Source organism: Octodon degus, unplaced genomic scaffold (genome assembly GCF_000260255.1).
Source record: "Octodon degus isolate 3935 unplaced genomic scaffold, OctDeg1.0 scaffold00105, whole genome shotgun sequence".
Classification (NCBI taxonomy): Eukaryota; Metazoa; Chordata; class Mammalia; order Rodentia; family Octodontidae; genus Octodon; species Octodon degus.
The window spans coordinates 3,074,705-3,096,146 of NW_004524681.1; the positions used below are offsets into that span (position 1 = coordinate 3,074,705).

Genomic DNA, 21,442 nt, shown 5'->3' on the forward strand with positions numbered 1-21,442 from the left:
CTGTGGGCCTGGTCTCCAGTGGCTGCTGGCCTGTGTGCAGCCAGCCTGCTCCATTACCCCCTCCGTGGACCCGCAGGAAACCTCGATTGTGGGTGGTTCCAAGTGGTGATGCAGCTGGAGTGTCCTCACACCACAGGTGGTGGCTTCCACGCCTTGGAACTGCCAAGGGTGGCACCGAGGCCTTGCCAAGGTCTCACACCTCTCCCCACAGGGACAGTAATCTGTCATGAGGCCGCGTGTGGAGCAGGACCTAATGCGTGTGGGTCTTTAACATGTGCTTCTGGGGGACGTCACAGTCCGTGTCAGGGAGCGGCAGGAATGGACTGCGGAATATAGGAACTGAGGTATAGTTTTTTTTTTTTTTTTTTGGTGGAACCGGGGATTGAACTCAGGCCCTTGGCGCTCACTAGGGAAGTGCTTATTCCACTGAGCCACCTCCCCGGCCCCGGTATAGTTACTTTTGCAAAAAGTACATAGGGCTGATGAGATAGCTCAGCAGACTAAGAGCCTGCTTAGGCAAGGGCAGGTACAGGTTCAATCCCCCAGTATGGCATGCTGTGCCAGTCCCACTGAGCTGAATCTGGGCATGGTGGTGCACCCCTGTAATCCTCGCGCTGGGGAGGCTGAACACAGGAGGATCACTATGAGTTCGAGCTGCTTGGTGATACCCTGTACCAAATACATGATTTAAAAAAAAAAGGTTGACACGGAGCCTTGTATGGTGGCTCAGGCCTGTAATCCTACCACTCTGGGGAGGCTGAGGCAGGAGGATCACAAGCTCCAGCCCAGCCTGGACAATTTAGCAAGAGCTTCCTTTTCTTTCCTTCTAGGTACTGGGAATCAAACTCAGAACGTTGTGCTTGCCAGGCAGGCACCTGCGCCACTGAGCCATCTCCAACCAAGACCTTGTTTGAGGAAATAAAAGCGCTGGGACTCAGCTGTGTGAAGGTCCTCAGTTCAGTCCTCGCGCTGAGAAGTCTACAGGATACTTGATAAACTTTGCTGAAATGGTTCCACTACAATGTTTCAAACGTCTACAGTATATATTTTTCAGAAGAAACTCCATTATGTTATTATAAACTACATGAATAACTTTATTTAAATGTCAGTGTTACAAAACTCACTGCTTTTATGCCTATACAAACTGAAGGGGGAAGGGCAGAGAGCGCTAGGATCTGTATGAGCGTGCGCGCCCAGAATCCGGCTTCGTGTGACAAAGCGATGCGCCGTTACAAACATGATTCTGTGCTTCTCGCCACAACCAAACCCCACCGTGATTCATCCCAGAGGCTGACAATGAAAGGAATTTGAAATTACAGAGGTTTTATGCTGTGTACATACTTTAAAAAAACAATCTAAGACAAATGCAAACATCTGGAACAACAGTAAAAAACCAGGTGCAGGGCACACGCCTGTCGCAGCTGCTCACAAGGCTGAGGCAGGAGGACTGCTGAGCCCGGAGGGCCCAGCCCAGCACCAGCAACTTGGCAAGACCTTCTTTCAAGAAACAAAACCTTTTGTTTTTCGAGCAGAAATGTTTAGGCTCTTAAAAACTGCCACCTATACCTACCAAGCAGCACTGAGAATCTGTGCTTCAACTCTGCCGTCTGAATGTCTACACTACAGAACCGGGGATAATCTTACGCCAACCAGTTGTGCCGCAGTAGTAAAAACGCTGCGAGTGTCCGGGGTAGAACACAACAGCTACCCTGTGAGGGAGGGATAATCCTAAATGTGAGAACTTGGTACAAGTAAGTGAACACAGCTTTGGTGTTTTTTATTTTGGCAGTATTTTTACTGACTTCTAAAGCCAGTGCTCTTAATTCTTTATGTATTACTGAAGCCCTTTTAAAATAGACAGCAATGGCTGGCGTAAGTCACCCAGTAATGTCTTTTTTTAGCCCACGTGTGAAACCCTGAAGGTTGGCTCTTCTAAAATGACCAAACTCCTGCAGAGTGGAAAAATGAACTACTGCATGTGCTTGATTATGAAGTCTCCTGTGAGTGAGGTGGCGCAGGCTGTAATCCCAGCACGGAGGAGACTGTCGCAGGAGGACCATGGGTTTTAGGCCAGCCTGGGCCACACAGAGACCCTGTCCTCACAAGCAAGTCCTGTCGTTCCATTTTTATGGAACTTACAATACTGAATTACAGTGGAGAAAAATAACTTAAGACTAATTAAAATATGACACAAAGCACCTGCCTCTGGATGTACTCTCTTAACTGAAGTCCTCAGTGGCGAGCTGGTGCCCGAGTCCTGCCTGCCAGTGATGGCCTGGGCCACACAAAGCCCTCACTGGTCCTGGGCTTCTGGTGCTGCTCAGCAGCCAGGGACGGTGAGAGGCGCGGGCTCCCTCATCTTACTTTAACGGCAACAGGGCTGAACCGAATGCCCAACAGACACAGCTAGTATCTTACGAAGACGAACTGTTTCCTTCTGTCATTTTTATTGAATCACGGAACCCCCTGTGGAAGAAGACACGTCGGGATGGGGTGCCTGGACCGCGCAGGTGCCCACTCGCGTGGGCAGGCGCAGGGCTCCCTCACCGGAAGCAGGAGGCGCAGCCCATGACCAAGATGGGCCCGCATGGGCCGCGGGGCTGCTCTCCAGGCAGGCGTCCGAGAGTACATTCAACTTACTCTTCAGCTTTCGCTAGGCTTAACTACGAGGAGATAGCACCACAATCCATTTCTGCCATATTCACATTGCCCACTAATATATTTAATTCATACAATTTCATGTAGGCAGTGGAAAAATCAGAACCCCAGATAAATATAAAACTTTACAAAAAGGAGTAATTAAAAGCTTTAAAAATCAGTAATTTAAAAATGCAAAGAATATTCTCTTAGATAACCAGATACCTTTAAATTGGTTAGACTATAAAACCTAAGATCTTAGAAAATCTCTGGCTTAAAAATTAAGACTATATCAATACCCTAATTTATCTGTCTCATTATAAAAATTTTGGCGCAATTCGGAAACACTGAAAATTATTAAAAGGTTAACAGGTGCCAGATTTTTATAGATGAACGTGAACACTACTGTTCTCCCTTATAATCACAATTGCAGGTTTCTCTGTTTGACTGATTTGGTGTCGATATTTAACCCCACTTATCAGGTAATCTTTCCTGCAGCTGCCTGGCACAGCAGCACAGGCCGTTAGGAGGCTGATCTCCAAGCTCCGCAGGAAGCTGCTGGGCTGGGAGGGAACAGAACGGCCGAGCCAGAGGCAGACACTCCGTAAGTGCACTGCAAAGGCTCCTGAGGAACCTGACAGGCTGATGCGGTGTTCATGCCCCACCGTGACCCCAGCACGGGGAGGCGGAGGCAGGGGATCCCAGGTGCAGGTCCCACACGTGACTCGGAGAGCCCATCTCAAAATACAAACAGGGCAGGACTGCAGCTCAGTGGCTAGCGCCCTGGGTCCAGTCCCCAGGGCTACAGCAACAAAACCTCTGTGGCCCCACCCAGCAAGGTGTGGCCCGGGCCAGCGGCTCCCTCCCTGGCTGCCCTGGCTGCGCAGCTGGCCTGCCTCTGCTGGAGGAGGGGCGGAAGCGCAGGCCCCCAGTGCTCTGCGGGCAGCAAGGACTCCAGGACGCGGATTCCAGGCAGCACAGGGCGACAGGAGGCACACACGCAAGTCAGGCTTCTGAAAAGCAGCAGTCTCTCCTTTGGCCGCACGCACGAGCTCTGAGGCGATTCTGGACTGGAGCACACCAGGACCCCGCGGGCACACGCTCGAGCTCCGCTTTCACGGAGCAGCAGCATACTTCCTCCTGCCTGCGCTAAGTGACACGTGGCTCTGCCTTTTTATTGGAGAGGAAAGCAGCTTTTCTATCGGATGTTTTTACAGGACTTAGGGCTCCGGGGGGGATTCTAACCCTCTCACAGATATTTTCTGGGGTTTAGAACAAAGAACACTGGGTAGCCCTATTTACTAGCTTTTTTCTGGCAGAACTGGGGCTTGAACTCAGGCCCTTGCACTTGCCAGGGAGGCGCTTATTCCACTGAGCCATCTCCAGGCCCTTTTACAGGACTTAGTAATGCCCACATTAAATGACAACTTTGCAACAGACATAATCATATTTAAACAAAGCACTCAGGCTGGCAGAGCTGACACGTCAATTCCCCAGGCCCCCGGGTTGCCCCAGCCCTAGGCGACACAGCCACCTGACAGCTGTGTACCCTCTCCCCCCACCCCAGGGTGGTGGCAGCGGCGGCGGCTCCTCAACATCAGATTCTGAGCCATCAGGTTTAAAATTCTGGTGTGTTTCCTTAATAAGGAAAAAAATATATCCTTGCCAAATTCATGTATTTTTAAGATGCTTAAAGGTCTGTAGCTACGCGGTAAAAAGCTTGCTCTCAAGGGCCTTTATACCTAGAAGCAACAGTAATTCTGAGATTAGCAGTGTCTCTTTTGGTTTAAAAATACTGATCCTAAAAAATGTTCAAATTTTTCTGCATAAATGACTTGTGAAATATTGTCATAATTGTATTTTTTGCCCAAGACTCATTATAAATCATTCATAAAATTATGCTAACTTAAAAAACATTATAGAAAGTAGAAATGCTTCAAAATATAAAATATCACCTACTACTGATTTACAATTTGAAACTGATAACAACTTAAACTAGAAAATAATGTATATAGTAGAAAGATTTCCAGTCTTTTCCCTTCTACCCAGGAGAGGTCTCCACCAGCTGGCACGGCACGCGAGGGCCTTCCGGAGGCGCGCCGCAGGCGCTTACTGGTAGTCCCCTCCGACTCGCCTCTGGCGCACTGTGAGGAGAAGAGAGTGGATGTTAAAAGCCTGGACATCTGCAGTGCCAACATGCTCTGGCAAATAAGCAGGGCAAACAAGCAGGGCAAGAGTGACACATGCGTTTCCAGTTCACATGACCACTAACGAAGCGTCCCCAATGCCCTCACTGTCATCTGCCAGAGGCTGAACGGCTGCCTCTGCCCAGAGCCACATGCTCCAGGCCGCTGACACCTTGCTCATACAGTGGCTCTGGGGCAGACCTGACAGAATGGGACCACGGAGAAATGGACCCAGTGTTTAGAACACTCACTGCTAAATCACTGTGTTAAATTCTGCAACACACTCAGGCAGCTTGGGTTAGGCAGTAGTAAAAGGAATTATCTGCTCACTCTCCTGGTTAGATACCTCAGTGTATTTCCACAGTCTGAGAGAATATACCAAAAATATGTTCGTCATTGCTGCTTTCCAAATTCTCTTTCTCTGTTCTCCTACAAAACAAACCAGTTCTGGGTTTGGATGAAACCAAGCCAGCAAATGCAGAGTAGTGACAAAGTCCCCTGTGGCCACCATCACCTCTGGCTGTCACACAGCCCATAGCTCTTGTGGGCTGGGGTCACCTGACAGGACAGGCCTCTGCCTCAGGGCCTTGCTCCTGTGCACCCACCCCTCAGCCAACCAACAGTGTTGTGGGTGTCACCAGACCGGTGGGCCTCAGCCTTCCAGACAGTGAGGGATGGCACGTGGCTCACAGTGCTGTCCCTCTTCTGGCAAGGCAGTGACCCTCTGTGCCCAGCTCCTCTGCAGCAGCAGCCTCGACGTCAGTACCTCATAGCTGTGGGGCTGCAGGCAGATCGAGTGCTCCTGTCACCAGCCACCATGCTGAGGTTGCAGATGGCTGTGGGTTCTGGCCAGCAGGACCAGCCTGGCAGGCACAGGGGATGTGGCAGGCACAGGGGATGCATGTCGGTGTGTCGCTGGCCTCCACGCTTCCACAATACATCTCTCTGACATGTGAGATGGGTCTGGGACTTCCTACTTGCTCCTGTCTGGACAAACAGGGTGGCCCTGTCTCCTGCAGCTGACCCGGAACGGGAGCCCAGAGGCACTGGCTGCAAATCTTGTGACTGCTGCTGCAGCTGCAGTGGGCGTGAAGGAGCGCACAGGAGCGCTTGTTGGCACACGGGTGGGCGACAGCTACAAGTTTCAGAACCCTAACACTTTACGCCTATCCACTGAAGCTTGCCCCTGACTAATTCAGTCCGTGCTAATGAAGAATAGTTTTATGCTGAATTATTAAGGTTGTCTCCCCAGTACTCAGGAGGCTGAGGCAGGTAAGTCTGAGGGGAGTCTGGGCTATGCAAGGACAGCAAGGCCAGCCAAAAACCCAGGGGAGACTATAATTCCCAAGTACACCCTTACAGCTTCAGATGCTGTGAATGTCTGAGACCTAAACAAAATGGTGCCAGAGCCGCTTACGCTGTGCAGTGCACGCACACAGCACACACACCGTCTGTGCACTCACAGCGGTGACCCTGAGCTGACAGGAAGGAGGTGGCAGAGCCAGGCCACTGAAGGGCCACGCAGAAGCAGTCACGAGGGAAGACCTTATCCAGACCACAGCCGAAGATCTCACAGCGCTCCGTCACAGGCCGGGCCGCACACTCAAGCCCTGGCTCTGCAGGCTTTTCAGAGCCGTTCCTCCTCAGGCCGAGGCCCTGCCGCCCAAGAATGGGCCTGGGCTTCTCAGCTGATCTGCTGCTGAGATGGCAGGGGACAGCTGGGAAAGCAGCGCAGGGGCGCTGAGAGCGGCAGGGCGGGCGCTGCTGTTCCCGGGGGCAGGGCGCCGCGCCACAGAGGGCTGAAGGACACGCTGCCTCCTCTGCCTCACTTGGCCGTCCCTGGCACCTGCTCCTCAGCTCACCGCTAGACAACAGGCTCTAAATTCTGCCCTGTTGAGCTTCGAGCCCACTCAATTCCTTTATAAGCTACATGCTGCTGTGGGGAGACCTTAACAGCCTCAGCTTCTACAAGAGTAATTAGGGGTTTTGTTTGTTTGGCCTTTAGGAGACAGTCTTGCTATATAGTCCAGGCCGGCCTGGAGCTCACTGGAGCTCACTTCGTGGCCCAGGCTGGTCTCGAACTCAATGATCCTCCTGCCCCCTCCTGAGTACTGGGACAACAGGTGTGTGGGACCACGCCTGGCAATATAGTTGTTGTTTTTTTTTTTTTTGTATTTTAGGGGTCTACCGGGTGTTCAGGGTCTTACTACTAGATCAGACTAGTAGTGATCGCCTGTTTACAGCCTGCCAAGAGCCTGGATTACAGGTGTGCGCCACCACACCCAGTCTCAATTGCCATCTGACCACACCCGGGGGGGGGGGCAGGGTTGGCACGGCAGGCCTGGGGATCGAACCCCAGGCCCCTTTGCCTGTTGGCAGGCACTTTAATCCACTGAGCTACTTGGCTGGCCCTTAAGTTTTATTTTATTTTTTTGATGAAGCATCTCACTACACAGCCCAGACTCACAGTGATCTTCCTGATTTCTGCTTCCCTAGTGCTGAGACTACAGGCACATGCCACCACACCCAGACTCCAATGCCAACTCAGCATGCCCAGGGGGTAGGGCCAGTGCGGCATGCAGAGCCAGGGAGTGAACTCTGGCCCCTACGTTTACCAAGTGCTTAGTCCACTGAGCTATCCTGCCAGCTCTATATAGTTTTAAAATATTAACTCACTTGTGCACTCAAATGCCTACACAAAGCCCAAAGATATCTGAAGTTCTTTCCAGTAGATTCAGCATCTTCTGCCAACGCAACTTTCCCTTACTTGGCCAGCATCACACTTCTAGCCTGGGGCATCTGGTAAGTTCTTGCGGTGTCTGTCTGGACCCTGCATCAGGCTGAGTTCTCGGAGCCTGCTGGCTGTGGCTCCTCACACGAGCGCAGCTTGGTCACTCTCCGACCCGAGGCTCTGACCTGTGAGCCCAGGGAGGAGGTCCTGTGCCGCTGCACGCCGAGCCCCCGGTCCCTGTCTGCGCTTTCTGAACGGCAGTGTGTACGGGCCACAGCTGCAGTCCTGCACACCCTGAGCCCACTTCCTCTCCTCCAAGAGGCTTCTAGGCACACTGTCTCACCATGCGGGCCAGGCAGACGGAGGCACACCTCACTCGTGCTGCCTAAGACCTCTACTCGCAGTCAGACATGTCTTTCTGGACAGATACGGAGCCTGAGCCTGCCAGGGACATGACTCCAGGGCCTAGTGAAGGCTTTCTGCCCTGTTGTGACAAAGGCTGGGGCTGCTGACCGTCTGCAAGGGTATGGGACAGAGGTAGCTAGGGCAACAAACCGCTGGTAGTGCTTGGGCTCTGCTGGGACAGTTTCCGAAAGGCATACAGAATGTCCGAGGCTCCCTTCTAGCCCTTCCAGCCCCCACAGGGTGGCCTGAAGCTGAAAGAACTCCCACCATATGCACTCACTCGTGCTTTTACTCAGCTCCCGGGCAGGCAGGCTGAGGACTCACTGGTGCTACGGCTGGCCACGGCCCAGGACTCATTGGTGCTACGGCTGGCCACGGCCCAGGACTCACTGGTGCTACGGCTGGCCACGGCCCAGCCCACAGCCTGGTCCCTGTCCTGGAAACACAGCAGGACTTGAAAATACTCTTCTTGGTGAGGAGTCACTATGACACAAAAGGCAGTTAGGAAGTGTGCCCAATGTGTGACAAGCGGGGCCCAGGACACCCCTGCACAAGGCGTCAGCGGATGGAAGACTCAAGCTCCCTTCTACCCGGAGAAGCAAGCTGGGCCCTCACAAGCAGCACAGCCTACCACTGAGTTGTTTGGGAGGATCCAGGGCCCCAGGCCTGCCCCAGGATGGAACCTTGAAGGAAAGGCAAGAATTTATTGTGTTTTGAGCTCTCCAGTTATTCATGAAGTTTGGTCAGAGTTGAGAAACACTGCTATAAAAAGCAAAATTAAATACTTAGAACAGGCCAGATCAGGTGGCACTTGTCTACTGTAATCTTAGCTTTCTGTGAGGCTGAAGCAGGAGGACTGCAAGTTTGAGCTCAGCCTGGGCAACTCTGCCTCAGCAAGAACCTGTCAAAAATAAACACTTTAAATAGGGGTAGGAATGTAGCTAAGAGTGCGGGTCCAGGTCCCAGCCCTAGTACCTCTGCGTGGGGAGAGCTGGAGTGAAAAAATGGAAGCTAACTAGGGAAACAATTACCATGACTGTGCAAACCACATCCACAATCAACAACACAATATGGCAAAACACACCCATCCTGTTGAAGAAGTGGCTAACGCTGCCTACGGGGAGCTGAAGCCGCAGAAAGAAGGGTCTTAACTGATGCACTCCACGCTGATCTTGGCGAGAGACCAAAGCGGTGCTGCTTCTGCTCAAGACAAATATGAGCTCCATATGGCTGGAGCTTCAAAGAACAAGCGCATTTTCAAATGCCACTCTTTGGGGGACATCTTATTTTAATTCTTCTCTAAAGCGTATCTTTTGCAATGTTTTAATAGCACTTTTTTTTTGTACGGGGGACCCAACTCAGGACCTTGCGCTTGCCACGCAGCTGCTTATTATGCTGCTGAGCTACTGTCCCAGCCCTTTCACAGCGATTTCAACCGTAACTTATGAAAACATGCAGAAACAAAATTAAGTGCTGGGCTCCTGCGCCTGCGCTGTAACTGAGAGGCAGGCCTTCACGTGGCCCCTGTGGGTCTCAGATTCAGATTCACGGGCTTGGAGGCCTATCTTGCATCTGACCCCAGAGCAGGATGGCCCGCTGCGCCCACCTGAGGCCTAGGCGTACACTGCTGCCAGGCCCAGTAGGAGAGCCCTGGCCAGTGAGCTCAGCCCACATGGAAGCCATGGCCTCTGTGGCGCAATGGAAGACACAGGGCTCTTCCTCAGAGACAAGGGCTGTGCGACACCAACTTGGGGTTAAAATGAGCTGTTTCATGTCCTGTCTCAGAAACTAGAATTTGTATCTGGGTCTGTTCTTTCTGAGGAAAATAGTAGAACACTTCCTATAATGTGGAAATCTTTATTTTAATAGCTATACGAACTGATTTGTAGCTGAAAAAAAATCATTTATTGTCAACACTTCACTTAAAGTGCAAAACACACTTGTCACAGGAGGCTGATTCATGGTTGTTTTGGTTTGTATCTGGATGTCCCCCAAAGCTGCACAGTCACAGGCTGGGCCTCCAGCGTCTGTGACTGATGCACGGTCCACTGCTAGGACTAGGGGTGTGAGTGCTACGCCCACCCTGGGCAGGCAGCCTGGGCACAACGTGAGGGAGGGAAAGAGGCTTGCTCCCTGCAGCACCTCCCTTTCTGCTCTTGCTCTTCTGCACCATAAGCTGCTGCCCTCTGCCATGTGCCACTCTGCCCTGGAGCCAACTGAGTATGGACTGAAACCTCCACAAACTGTGTGCTAACCTTTCCTTCCCCAATTCTGGGAGTCAGGTATTTTGGCCCAGCAATGAGAGAAAAGTAACCAAGACAACGACCCATCCCACGGTCACTACCAGCTGGCTCAGTCAGTGCCACAGACAAAACGGACTCCGCAGATCATAGAACAAATGACAAGTAATTTCTCTGTTAAAACTTATTTTTGGAAAGTTAAAAGCCTCCAGGGGAAGCAAGACAGCTCAGTGAACTAAGCGCCTGCCTGGCAAGTGCAGGGACCAGCATTCAATCCCTGGCACCACAGCCTTGCCGGCCCTGCCCCCGGAAGCACTTAGCACAGCACCAAGTCTGGGCAGGTGGCACACGCCTGTAATCCCAGCACGGGGGAGACTGAAAACAGGAGGATCACTATGAGTCGGAGCTGGGTAGTGAGGCCCTATACCAAAAACATTTAAAAAAAGAAAGAAGGAAGTAAAAAGCTCCATGTACTAGCTTAATCTCACGATCCAGAAGCTCGAGTCTGAAACGCCTTACCTAAGTCATTGTTTTTGGTGATGGCATTGGCAGCCCTGGTGCGGGGTCCCTGCTGTGTAAACTGATAGCCGAACTTCAGGATGTTTGTATTTTCCTCAAGCAGCTTGGCCATTTCTAACTCAACAGCCGTTCCCAGCTGCTGCCTCTGGAAGAATCACAAATGCAAAGCATTATAAGTAAGGCGTGGCGCAATGCTTTCCAGGTAAATCAAGGCTAACATGAAGGCTAATTTTCCCAATTCCTACAACACATGACATGAGAAAGTTTTTAAAAATCCACCCTGGGGATGAGCATAAGGAAAAGGACGGGTGAGCACCAGGCCTGCTGATGTGTACCCCATAATCACAAGGACACCAAGAGGCTGAAGCAGGAAGACTGCTTAAGCCAAGGAGCTGGAGAATAGCCTGGGCACAACAGTGAGACTCTGTCCCCAAAAGAGAAAAAAACCCAGTAACATATGCTGCCAAAAATGTGTGGCTGCTGGCATTTCTGGAATAAATATCGAGCAGCGCAGCTGCTATGGAAACCATCTGGGAACTGGAGAAGGAAATGCAGGCGCTACACCCTGGCCAGCAATTCCACACGGCCCTGTGAGAGGACAGCGTCTGTCTGTGCAGACAAGACCTGGCACATGAATGTCCACAGCATTATTTTTTATTGATGGAATGAATCTGACATAACAAGGGTCTCGTTATGTAATCGAGGCTGTTCTTGAACTCCCACTGACCCCTCTGTGTCAGCCTCCTGAGTGCTGGGATTACAGGCGCGCACCACCATGCCTGGCTCATGCAGCGTTTTTAACAGATAAAAGGTGGGAACGCTGCAAAGGTGACACAATACTGTGCAGCCACACAGGAACTATGCAGAGCTATGGCATCCACACTGATAATACTTGGGCAGTGAGCGCCCAAACTGCAGTCTCAAACCCACCTATTTACTGCAAAGCACCAGCACTGCAATGAGACCTGAATGTTGAGGTTTTAGTTTAGAATAAACCACCATCATCTGAGGCTCAGCTGGGGGCTCACGTGCCAACCAGGCCGTGTGACCGCTGCAGCTTGTGTGCCACAGGTTTCCTACTACCTACCGCACTAGGGCAAAGCAGCTAGCGTGGAGCACACGCGTTGCATGATCTCTGACGCGGAGCCCAGCCAGGCAGACCCAGGCACACTGAGCGCATGCCCGGGGCAGAGGAGCAGGGCCACGTGGCGCCTCCCCTGTGCTCCCCTCTGGGCGACCCAAGTGCTCTGCGGCAAGCAGCAATGGCTGCGGAGCTGGGAGGGTGTCACACACCTCACCCTCACTGCAAAGAGTGAGCTTCCGGGTATGGATCAGGTAGCAAATTAAAAATGGACACAGAAGCATTTTGGCCAAAATGTCACATGTAATCCCCCTTTTGACGTTCAGAATCCACAAAACTTGCTCCAAAGGTCTGAGGGAGACAGTTCCCACACTGAACAGTGTTTTATACCACCAAAGTTACTTCCCACACAAAGGAACAAGGAGCCCCCTGGTGGGGGCTGTCCCCTGCATGTGGCTGACACCAGCTGGGCCTGGAGACCTGTGAATTGCGCCTCGGATCTCAAAGCACTGCGGGGTGCACTGCAGCACAGCTTGCTGGGGATGACTGGGGGCAGCCCATGGACACTGTGCCACGTCCCATGTGACCCAGGCCCTGCCGTGCACTGCTGACCTGATTGTCCACCTTGAGCTCTGCCAGGGTCTCGTTATCTCTGAGGGCGTCAATCAGTGCCAGAACCCCCACCCCTGTGATGAAGTTGGACTCCACGTTTAAGCTCCTCAAAGTTCTGTTCACTTTCAGCATGTCCGCGAAGGCCTAGAAGTGAAGAGACACCGGCTGTGAAACCGTCTTGTCACGCACTGAGCCCCGGATACACACTACTCATAGGCCTGTCCGCACGAATCTCTACACTGCCCAGCCGGCCATCTGCCTTTCCTAGCTGGCTCAACCACCCACCTCACCCTGCCCGCACCACCCCCTGGCCCCAGGCCCTCAGCTTCTCGGGCATGCTGTGGGGCTAGTGTGCAGCCACAGGAGGAGTGAGGACAGGAGACCGGCCTCGGGTGGGCGCCAGACTGCTGGCAGAAAACCAGAGGGAGAGTGGGGAGGAGGAGGAGAGAGAGGGTGAGGGTGGCAGGAGCAGGCGCCAAAGCTGATTTCTGCGGAGGGATCAGAGTTTCCCCTCAAAAGCTGACTGTCAGATGAGAAAAGAACACTCAGCAGGGTGGCCTACAGAGAGCCAGGGTAGACACCACACACTCTCCCTTCCCTTCCCCAAGGGGCGACAGGCTCTGCTGCAGGCAGCAAACACCTTGCCCACCCACACACGTTTGTTCCAGGGCTGCTGATGGACTCTGTTTGCCAGCCCTGTGTGCAGACTAGCAGGAAACCTAAAGTCTCTGGCAGGTGGATCTGCATTCCGGAGGGGCACAGACGAGCGAGCGGAAGAGCAAAATTTAACGCTGTGGTGAGAGACAGGGAGACAGAACAGGGCAGACGGGAGAGCCGGGCCGGAGTGGGCTGCACTGGGTCTCTGAACGCAGTATTTTCTTTCAGGAGGCCAAGGCAGGAGTAATGCCAAGTTCAAAGCTATAGTAGGCCACATAGTGAGTTCAAAGCCAGCCTGGGACATGCAACGATCACTGCCACAAACACTGAAAAGCACTGCACAAAGACCCACAGCAACAGATCCAAAACGAACTCTTCTGCAGACGGTAAAGCAATACAGTAGATACGGGAAAATCTCCAGCATACACAAAAGGTTAACACATACACTCTGGTTTCTTTTCAGATTGTATAAATCTTTCGCCTTTTACAAAAGGTTAACACATCCAGCAGAAAAGTATAAAAACGAAGTATAAGAAGTAAAGCCATGCTGTTATGTTGCGCTGTGGGGGACTCAGGTCAACAATTTCTGACATTGTCAGTCAAGCGGAAGACCCAATACTATTCTGGGCTACTGGACTCTTTTAGAATATTCTGCTGAGTTTACAAACCTATAATATTTAAATGATGGAACTTAACAAAAAAGGGGATCCAGATGAATGTCCATTTTGTATCTGTGTATTCAAAGTGGTTAGGACAGATACATAGTTACAATCTCTTCATGAATAGAGGGATTTGTTCTAATGGTGTTTGTAAATAGGATATCATGTCTGCATCTTGTACAGCAATTAACCACTAGGAAGAGAGTATGCAATGTATTAATTATTGGAACTGTCCTACCAATTTGATTTGAAACTGTCTCATTGCTATCTGTATCTCAATAAAATTGTGGAGAAATTAAAAAAAAAAAAAAAAAAGGGTTAACACAACAGTAGCATAGTATGTATCTACTGCATGATTCCAGTATGGTTTTGTTTTTGATCTGTAGTTTGGGGGCCTGAGCCCAGGGCCTCCCACAAAGGAGGCTACTGAGCCACACCCCTAGCCCTCAAAAGCTGACTGTCAGGTAAGAAAAGGACACACAGCAGGGTGGCCTACAGAGAACCAGGTTTGTTTTTTTTGACAAGGTCTCACTACAGATTAGGCTGGCCTTGAACTCACTACACTGCCCTCAGTGATCCTCCTGACTCAGCCTCCCAAGCACTGGGATTATGGGTGTACACAACCACATATGGCCCCATTATTTTTTTAGAAATTCATAGGAAGGAAATTCAGGGGAAAAAATGTCAAAAGGTAGTTGAAGAAGGCAGACCTTGTGTATGACGTCATAGTGTAAGCCACTGCCACATGCCAGGCAGGAGCATGGCTTCGGTCCCAGCAGCAGCAGGGCACTCACCACAGCCACAGGGTCGTTGCTCCTGGTGGCTGCAAGGCTGAAGTGTCTCACATGAGTGTTGCTTTCCAAAGCCTTCGCAAAGTCCTTCAGGGTCGGAATTGGGATGTTCTTGGGAGAGAACAACGTGAAAGAGCACTACATTTTAGTCTGCAAGGAATTTCATCCATTAACCAAATGTATCTGCACTTGCACTTTGCCTTAAAATGTCCTCAGAAATTACATAAACAGACACTGGTCAACAAGTGGGAACCACGCAGCCTCCCCTGCAGCCGCCCGACTCCTCCATCAGGGTGACACGTCGGCTTCGGGGCCCAGCAGCACATAGCCTGCGCCGTCTCTAGTGCTCAGCCTAAAGAAATGTTCACTTCTCTCCTCGCAATTACTGTCCCAAAGCCCACCCTGCCTATGCACATGTCAGGTCCATGTTTTGGTCAGGCAACACCCTGACCTATTCTCAGTCACAACGTTGACAAGGTATCTGGAGCTCAGCCCGCCATTTGGGGAAGGAGGACACTGCTAGAGAAGGCCCTGGCTCCCTGGAACCAGACTTTTGTTCCCTGTACAGCCCAGCAGCTTTCATACCAGCCATCTGTTTTGCTTTTGGTTTTAGTCTTTTTGGAGCAGGGTCTCATTGTGCAGTTTAGGCTGGCCTTGAGCTCACTTTGCAGCCCAGGCTGGTCTCATACGCACAGCCATCCTCCTGCCTCAGCCTCCACAGTGCTGGGATTACAGGTGTGCACATCATGCCCAGCCGTACTAGCCACCGGGAGACCGAGGAACGTGGTGCTACGCCAGGACACCAGCCCCCTCCCCTCCTACCGGAGGGCGGAATCTCTTCTCAGCTTCCTCCAAGCCCAGGACTCTTGCAGCAATCAAGGCTTAGGATGAGGACTTACGATTTGTGTCTAGTTGTTCCCCCAAAGCCTCACGTAAGTTAAGGGGCAGATGCGATTAGAGGAGCGGGGCTTGAGGGGCGGGGCCAGAGGCCGGGGTGGGGCCGAGGGGCGGGGCCGGAGAGGAGCGAGCAGTTAGACGACTAGCCTGGGCTTTCTGGACCGCGCAAAGCGCCATCCTGGACAGGCTGCGCCCCAGCCTCTCCTCCAGTGTCTTGAAGCCTCCAGCAACTGAGGAAATAAACTTTTCCTTCCCTCATTTTGAGTGTCGGGCATTTGTCCCAGCAACGAGAGAAGAGTAACTAGGACAAGGACTTTGAAATAAAAGGCCTATAAGCACCTGCCTGGCAAGTGCAAAGTCCGAGATCTATCCTTAGCACCATATGCTGTGCCAGCCCCACAGCTGGGCATGGTGGCACATGCCTGTAATCCCAGCACTGGGGAGGCTGCGACAGTTGGATCACTATGAGTCTGAACCGTGTAGAGACCCTGTATCAAAAAATAAATACATAAATAAATGAAATACATTTTCTGTAAACACCTGCCTGGCAAGCACAAGGTCCTGAGTTTGGTCCCCAGTACCAAAAAAAAAAAAAAAAAATTCTCCACAGTGAAACACATGACACCTACGGGAAAGCGACAGTTCTAGTCACAGTAAGATATCATAAAGCCCATTTCTAAGTACTCAAAAGAAAACCACATATTCATACAAGAACTTGTATGTAAATCTGTATCGTAGCTTCCCACATATTAACCATTTACCAGTCCAATTATTTAAATATAGGATGACCAAAAATTGCACATTTTTCATTAATTTCTATAAGCTAAAAGGAAATATAAGAACAACAGCTCTTATCTAATTTACTCAATACAAGAACTGACTGGTTGAAGTGACCCCTGCCCGGGCGACACTCAGGGTAAACAGCTAATGATCCTAAACTGGAAGCAGCCCCACGGCTGTCACCCTGTAGGTGGATAAACAAGGGGCCACTTACCCATACAATAGTCTGCTACTCTGCAAGAGAAAGGTGCAGGCTGTGGAAGCCTCCTACACCGTGAAGGAGTCTCAAGGCATGAAGCCAGGCGGGAAGCCAAGCTCCACAGCCACGCTCTGTAAGTCCACTGACACGGCGTCTCAAGGAGGCTCAGGGCTGGGGAGGGCAGGAGCCCCACGAGGGACGCTCAGGTCAGACATCCCTCATGTCTGCCTCGGGCTGCAACCGCACGTACTTGTCGCCTCTCCCAGAGCTGCACACTCCAAGGGGCAATTTTACTATGTATAAATAGCACCATAGGAAAGCTCATTGAAAAATAAAAAGTTCTTAGAAGTTGGAAAGTCTTAATGACAGCCTATAGGCCTTAATTTTTAAAATTAAATTCTTCAAAAAGCAAGCTAAAAAGTACTGTTCTATAATATGTAATCGCTAAAATGTGAAGGCGCTATGGCACATATTGTCAGGAATAGGAGCTTTCCCTTCACAGCAGAAAGAACTAGCCCACTGCGCGCAACCTGCCCAGCCGCCAGCCTGGCTTCAGCCCACTCACGGTGAGTCCAGCCCACTGTCTGCGTCACACACCTACCTTTATATTGTTCAGATTGACCTCAACAAGGTGGGCGTCGTTCTCCCTAATTCTCCTCAAGCTCTCCTCAACATTGGTTGGATTTGGTGGCTCATCAAATACTGGGACAATCTTTTCGCCTTTCACCACATCTGAGATGACACACAAGAGGAGCAGAGTAGACTGAGTTGGGAGACATTAGGACAGAGGGTCCAGACACTGACAAGGTGACACACCTCTCCCCACTCCCTCACAAGCATGAATTCACCTGAACTAAAAGGCTCCTCCTTCACAGTCCCCCAAAGACCCTCATCCACAAGCTCAGCGAGCAGGCCTGTGCTCCTGCCTGCTTGGCCAGCGATCGTGGTGTGGAAACATTACGTTCTCATTGAATGAGATAAGTCCTAAACCACGCAAAAGCAAAAAGGTCTCCTTCCCCACCCCACAGGCTATGTGTAAAGCACCCTGTCCCTGAATGAAATGCAGGTCCCCCAGCAGGACGCTGAGATCATTCAGTGGAAATCTCACAGGGACCACAGGCCTGCTACCTCTACCTTGCTCCCTGGAGACGAGAGCAGATGGGATAAGCTAACATGATCCAGTCATCATCACAAAGCACTGCTTTCTCACTAAAGCACGTCTGTAATACAGGAGGAGGAGATGCATTCCTATGTTGGTATGTGTACCTAACATTTGGATTACTTGTACCTCCATTACCCATTCTTTCCTCACTCCTCCCTCCACCATCACTAAAAATCCACCTTCTAGTTCCTTGCCATCTCTCATTTGTTCATTCATTTCCCTCATTCATCTCTAGGTTGTTCATATGAGAGAAAACATGCAATACTCCACTTTTCTTTTTTTGAGACAGTGTCTCAACCACGCAGCCCAGGCTAACGTCAAACTTACAATTCTGCCTCAGCTTCCCCAAGACTGGGGAAGAGGAACACATCTTCTCACCATCATGATTGAAGAGACAGACTTACTGTCTCCAGCTCTATCCATTTTCCTGCAAATGGCATGATTTCATTCTTTGCCTGAGTAATGTTCCGCAGTGTGGAGAGACTTCCTTGACCCACTCACCTACTTTCAAGACGTGGCTGTTGTGAATTTTGCTGCTATAAAAGAGCATGTCATCATTACAGTAGGATGTTTTTAATCAGTATAGCTATTCCTCAAAAAACTAAACAGAATTCCAATTTGTCCCCACTATACCTCTCCTGGATATGTTCCCCCAAAATACCAAAACTTTTTTATATTCTTGATACCAGCCACTCTGAGACGGCTTCTCAGTGCAGTTTTGATTTGTATTTCTCGAATGGCTAAAGGTGGACATCTTTTTCATATACTTAACTGGCCATTTATATTTTAATGTTTTTGAGAAATGTCAGTTCATTTGCTCATTTATTATTGGGCCATTCACTCTGGGGCAAGTTTACAAACTCTAGCTAAGATTCCTCCATCAGGAGAGCGGGGGTGAAGTCTACCCACGCTGCAGGCGTCTCTTCACTGGTAGCTGTCTCCTCTGCGGTGCAGCTTTCAGCCTGTGCAGGCCGCCTGGTGACCTCCCACACTACTGTTCAGAAAGCCTGTGTTAGGGCTCCAAGGACTCCCTCCGCTCTCCTCTAGCAGTTGGAAAGTTTCTGGTGTTACATCCAGGTCTCTGACCCATTTCATTTGATTTTAGTATAAGTAAGACAGGGACTTAGTCTCTGTGATGTATTCTTATGAAGTAAAACAAATCTCACACTCGAATCTGGTCAAGCTACTAGATTTTTAACAGTTTACAGAAACACAAGAGGTAGAAAAAATACATAATACCACAAGCCTGCAATCAGCCAAATCTAAAATGTGGAAAGTTTTACTCGACAAGTTTCTTCAACAAATAAATGGCATGAAAAGAGGGGTGAAGGGTGGAGAGAACAGTTTGGAAATAAACTGAAAAAACACCCTGCCATATGCAATGGATTGATTTAGACACAGATTGGATCACGTGTGAAATGACATTACTGAGAAAGTAAGGGAAATCTGCACACAAGCTGGGTTTCAGATCACGTGGAACAACTGACTTGTTTCTGTGGCGCTTGGAATCCAAGCCAGGGCCTCACAGGGACGAGTGTTCTACGCGGAGCTACGCGGAGCTACGATTCCAGCGATTTCATTATTTTTTATTTTGAAACAGTATCTTGCTAATTTCCCCAGGCTGGCTTTGAATTTACCATCTTCCTGCTTTAGCTTCCCAAGCAACTGGAACTACTGGCATGTACCACCACACCTGGTTCTACACATAAGATTGTTTTGGTATTTTATGGAAGGGTCTACAGGGTGTTCAGGGCCTTACTACTAGATGAGACTCGTAGTGATCTGCCTGTTTACAGTCTCGCAAGAGCTGGGATTACAGGTTGCACCACCATGCGCAGTCTCAATTGCAGTCTCAGCGTGCCCTGGGAGCTGGGCTGGCACGGCAGGCCCAGGGATTGAACCCCTGCCCGTTCGCAGGCATTTTAATCTGCTGAGCTACTTGGCCAGGACCCTTACCAATAAGATTTTAAAAAGCTATGTTTTAAGCAATTTAACATTTTGTATCAGACCGAAAGGTTTGGAAGATGAAAATCAGTAGCACTGATAATGAAATATTGATTGCTGTCTTTTATTTTTATTTATTTATTTTTGGCAGAACTGGGGATTGAACTCAGGCTCACTACTGAGCCATCTCCCTGGCCCCTGAAAGTGATAAAAACAAAGTGTGACTAGCTTTTTACATTAATATTATTTACTAAGGTGAGAGGGGTTCCTACAAGCTGTTGCTGACACACTGAGCACACATTATTTAATCCTCTACTTTCAGTGGTGTTCTCTGTCAATACTGTCAAGCTGGAAAGTCAAGTTCGAAGTACAAATGTATGACACCATGTATGTAAGTACCAAGACTTCACAGGGAGAAAATGAAGTACATTTAACAGGAGACTAGACTTGACACAGCATTTTTAGTACTCACTTGAAAAGTGCTCTTGGTCAACACCATTACTACTTCCTACAATGTTGCAGAACTGAGTATTTGTTATCAAGTTGTGCATCCCAAGGATAGCTGTAGAGAGACAGAAGATGAAAATCAATTTCTATTTCCTCTTGTTTAAAACTTTCTTGTTCTGTTTGGGAGGCAGCCTTGCTATGCTGCCCGGGCAGAACTTGAATTCCTCAGGCTTTTGGGTAGTGGGGACCACAGGTATGTATCACTCTGCCTGGCTTATGACTAAATTAGATACAGATTATTTTTTTCAGACATAATAAACAAACAAAAAAGGGAGATAAAATGATCAAAAGTCCTCAATTATCTCATTCTCTTCAATACCCATTATTTTCTCCTACACTTCTAAACTTGGATTTCCACATATTTTTAATTCAGGCCCACAGCTGGAGCTAGCCTAACCCTAGTATTCGCAAAGTATTATTGATTCTTTTATTTAAGAATAAGATAGCATCCTTTAAAAATGACATTTAAGAGAGAAACAGTGGCTTCGTTTTTGATGGCCTTTTATACAAATAATTTGGAAGCCAGGGTAGCGTGAGGACGGCACCACCTACATGTCCACCAGTGCAGACCCACAGGATGAGGCAGACCCACAGGATGAGGCCCCTCGGCTGTCCCTTCCTGTAGCTGCCCCCACACTCAGGCTGCTGCTTCCAGACACATTCACCCTGGGGTTACACGACAGGAGGGGCTCCTCACATATCCAGGGGAGCGGGCAGCTCCGCAGCAGGCAGGAGATGCTGGCCAGGAAGAGCAAACGGCTGGGATGAGCAGAGCGGAAGTCGGGCGATGGAGCACAGTAGGGGCAGTCAGGGCTTACTGCCCTTCTCCTCTCAACCTAGCCCCAGGGCTCCAGATGACCTCTCCTGTGACCTCCCTGCCCTCCTGGAGGACAGCCTCCATCTGGGCACCAGTGAATAAGAATTCCAGGAAAACTTTCCAGTCAGGGAAAGGCCAGTCAGCTTGGTTAGTATGAGGGTGGGTGTGCCCAGAAGCCTGACCTCGGGTCCCACACGGCTGCTGGCCCAGGGCGCCCTGCTGCACTGTCCAGAGATGCCTGCCTGTCCCCTGCTGCCCAGGCCACTCACCTGCAAGGTCGCACAGCTCCGTATCAGAAGCGCTCGTGAGAGCTTCTTCTAACTCTGGGTCAAGAGAGATATTTTCTTCCGTAAAGGTCTGTATGGGCTTCTGTTTGGGGACAAATATTTTCCCTGTAAAATACAAACACCTGTGAGTCCCATCCCCACTGACCTCACTCCATCACCCTACTGTGCTGGCCAGCATTGCAGAAGTATAGGCAGCATGGGCCGAGGTTGAGGTCAGCGCCAGTGCGGCATGCGGTACCGAGGACTGAGCCCGGGTCCTTGTGCTTGCCAGGCTGGTGCTTAGACCACTGAGCTACCTCCCCAACCCCAATTTCTTATTCTTAAGCAACAA

The 21,442-nt window shown here is 50.2% G+C and overlaps 1 protein-coding gene across 3 annotated transcripts in view; it reads right to left on the reverse strand.

Annotated features, from left to right (window-relative positions):
- Window positions 1-3,562: 3,562 nt before the first annotated feature.
- The window catches only part of Tmod3 (tropomodulin 3), a 56,604-nt gene continuing 38,724 nt past the window's right edge, over window positions 3,563-21,442 (reverse strand). For all 3 annotated transcript variants that reach the window (XM_004638991.2, XM_023724024.1, XM_023724023.1), the window contains 7 exons: window positions 21,094-21,216; window positions 19,973-20,062; window positions 16,996-17,126; window positions 14,522-14,629; window positions 12,412-12,555; window positions 10,719-10,863; window positions 3,563-4,781 (listed from right to left, as the gene is read on the reverse strand). In XM_004638991.2, the coding sequence (XP_004639048.1) occupies window positions 4,747-4,781; window positions 10,719-10,863; window positions 12,412-12,555; window positions 14,522-14,629; window positions 16,996-17,126; window positions 19,973-20,062; window positions 21,094-21,216 (776 nt within the window). In that variant the 3' untranslated portion in view covers window positions 3,563-4,746. The remainder of the gene's footprint in view (window positions 4,782-10,718; window positions 10,864-12,411; window positions 12,556-14,521; window positions 14,630-16,995; window positions 17,127-19,972; window positions 20,063-21,093; window positions 21,217-21,442) is intronic.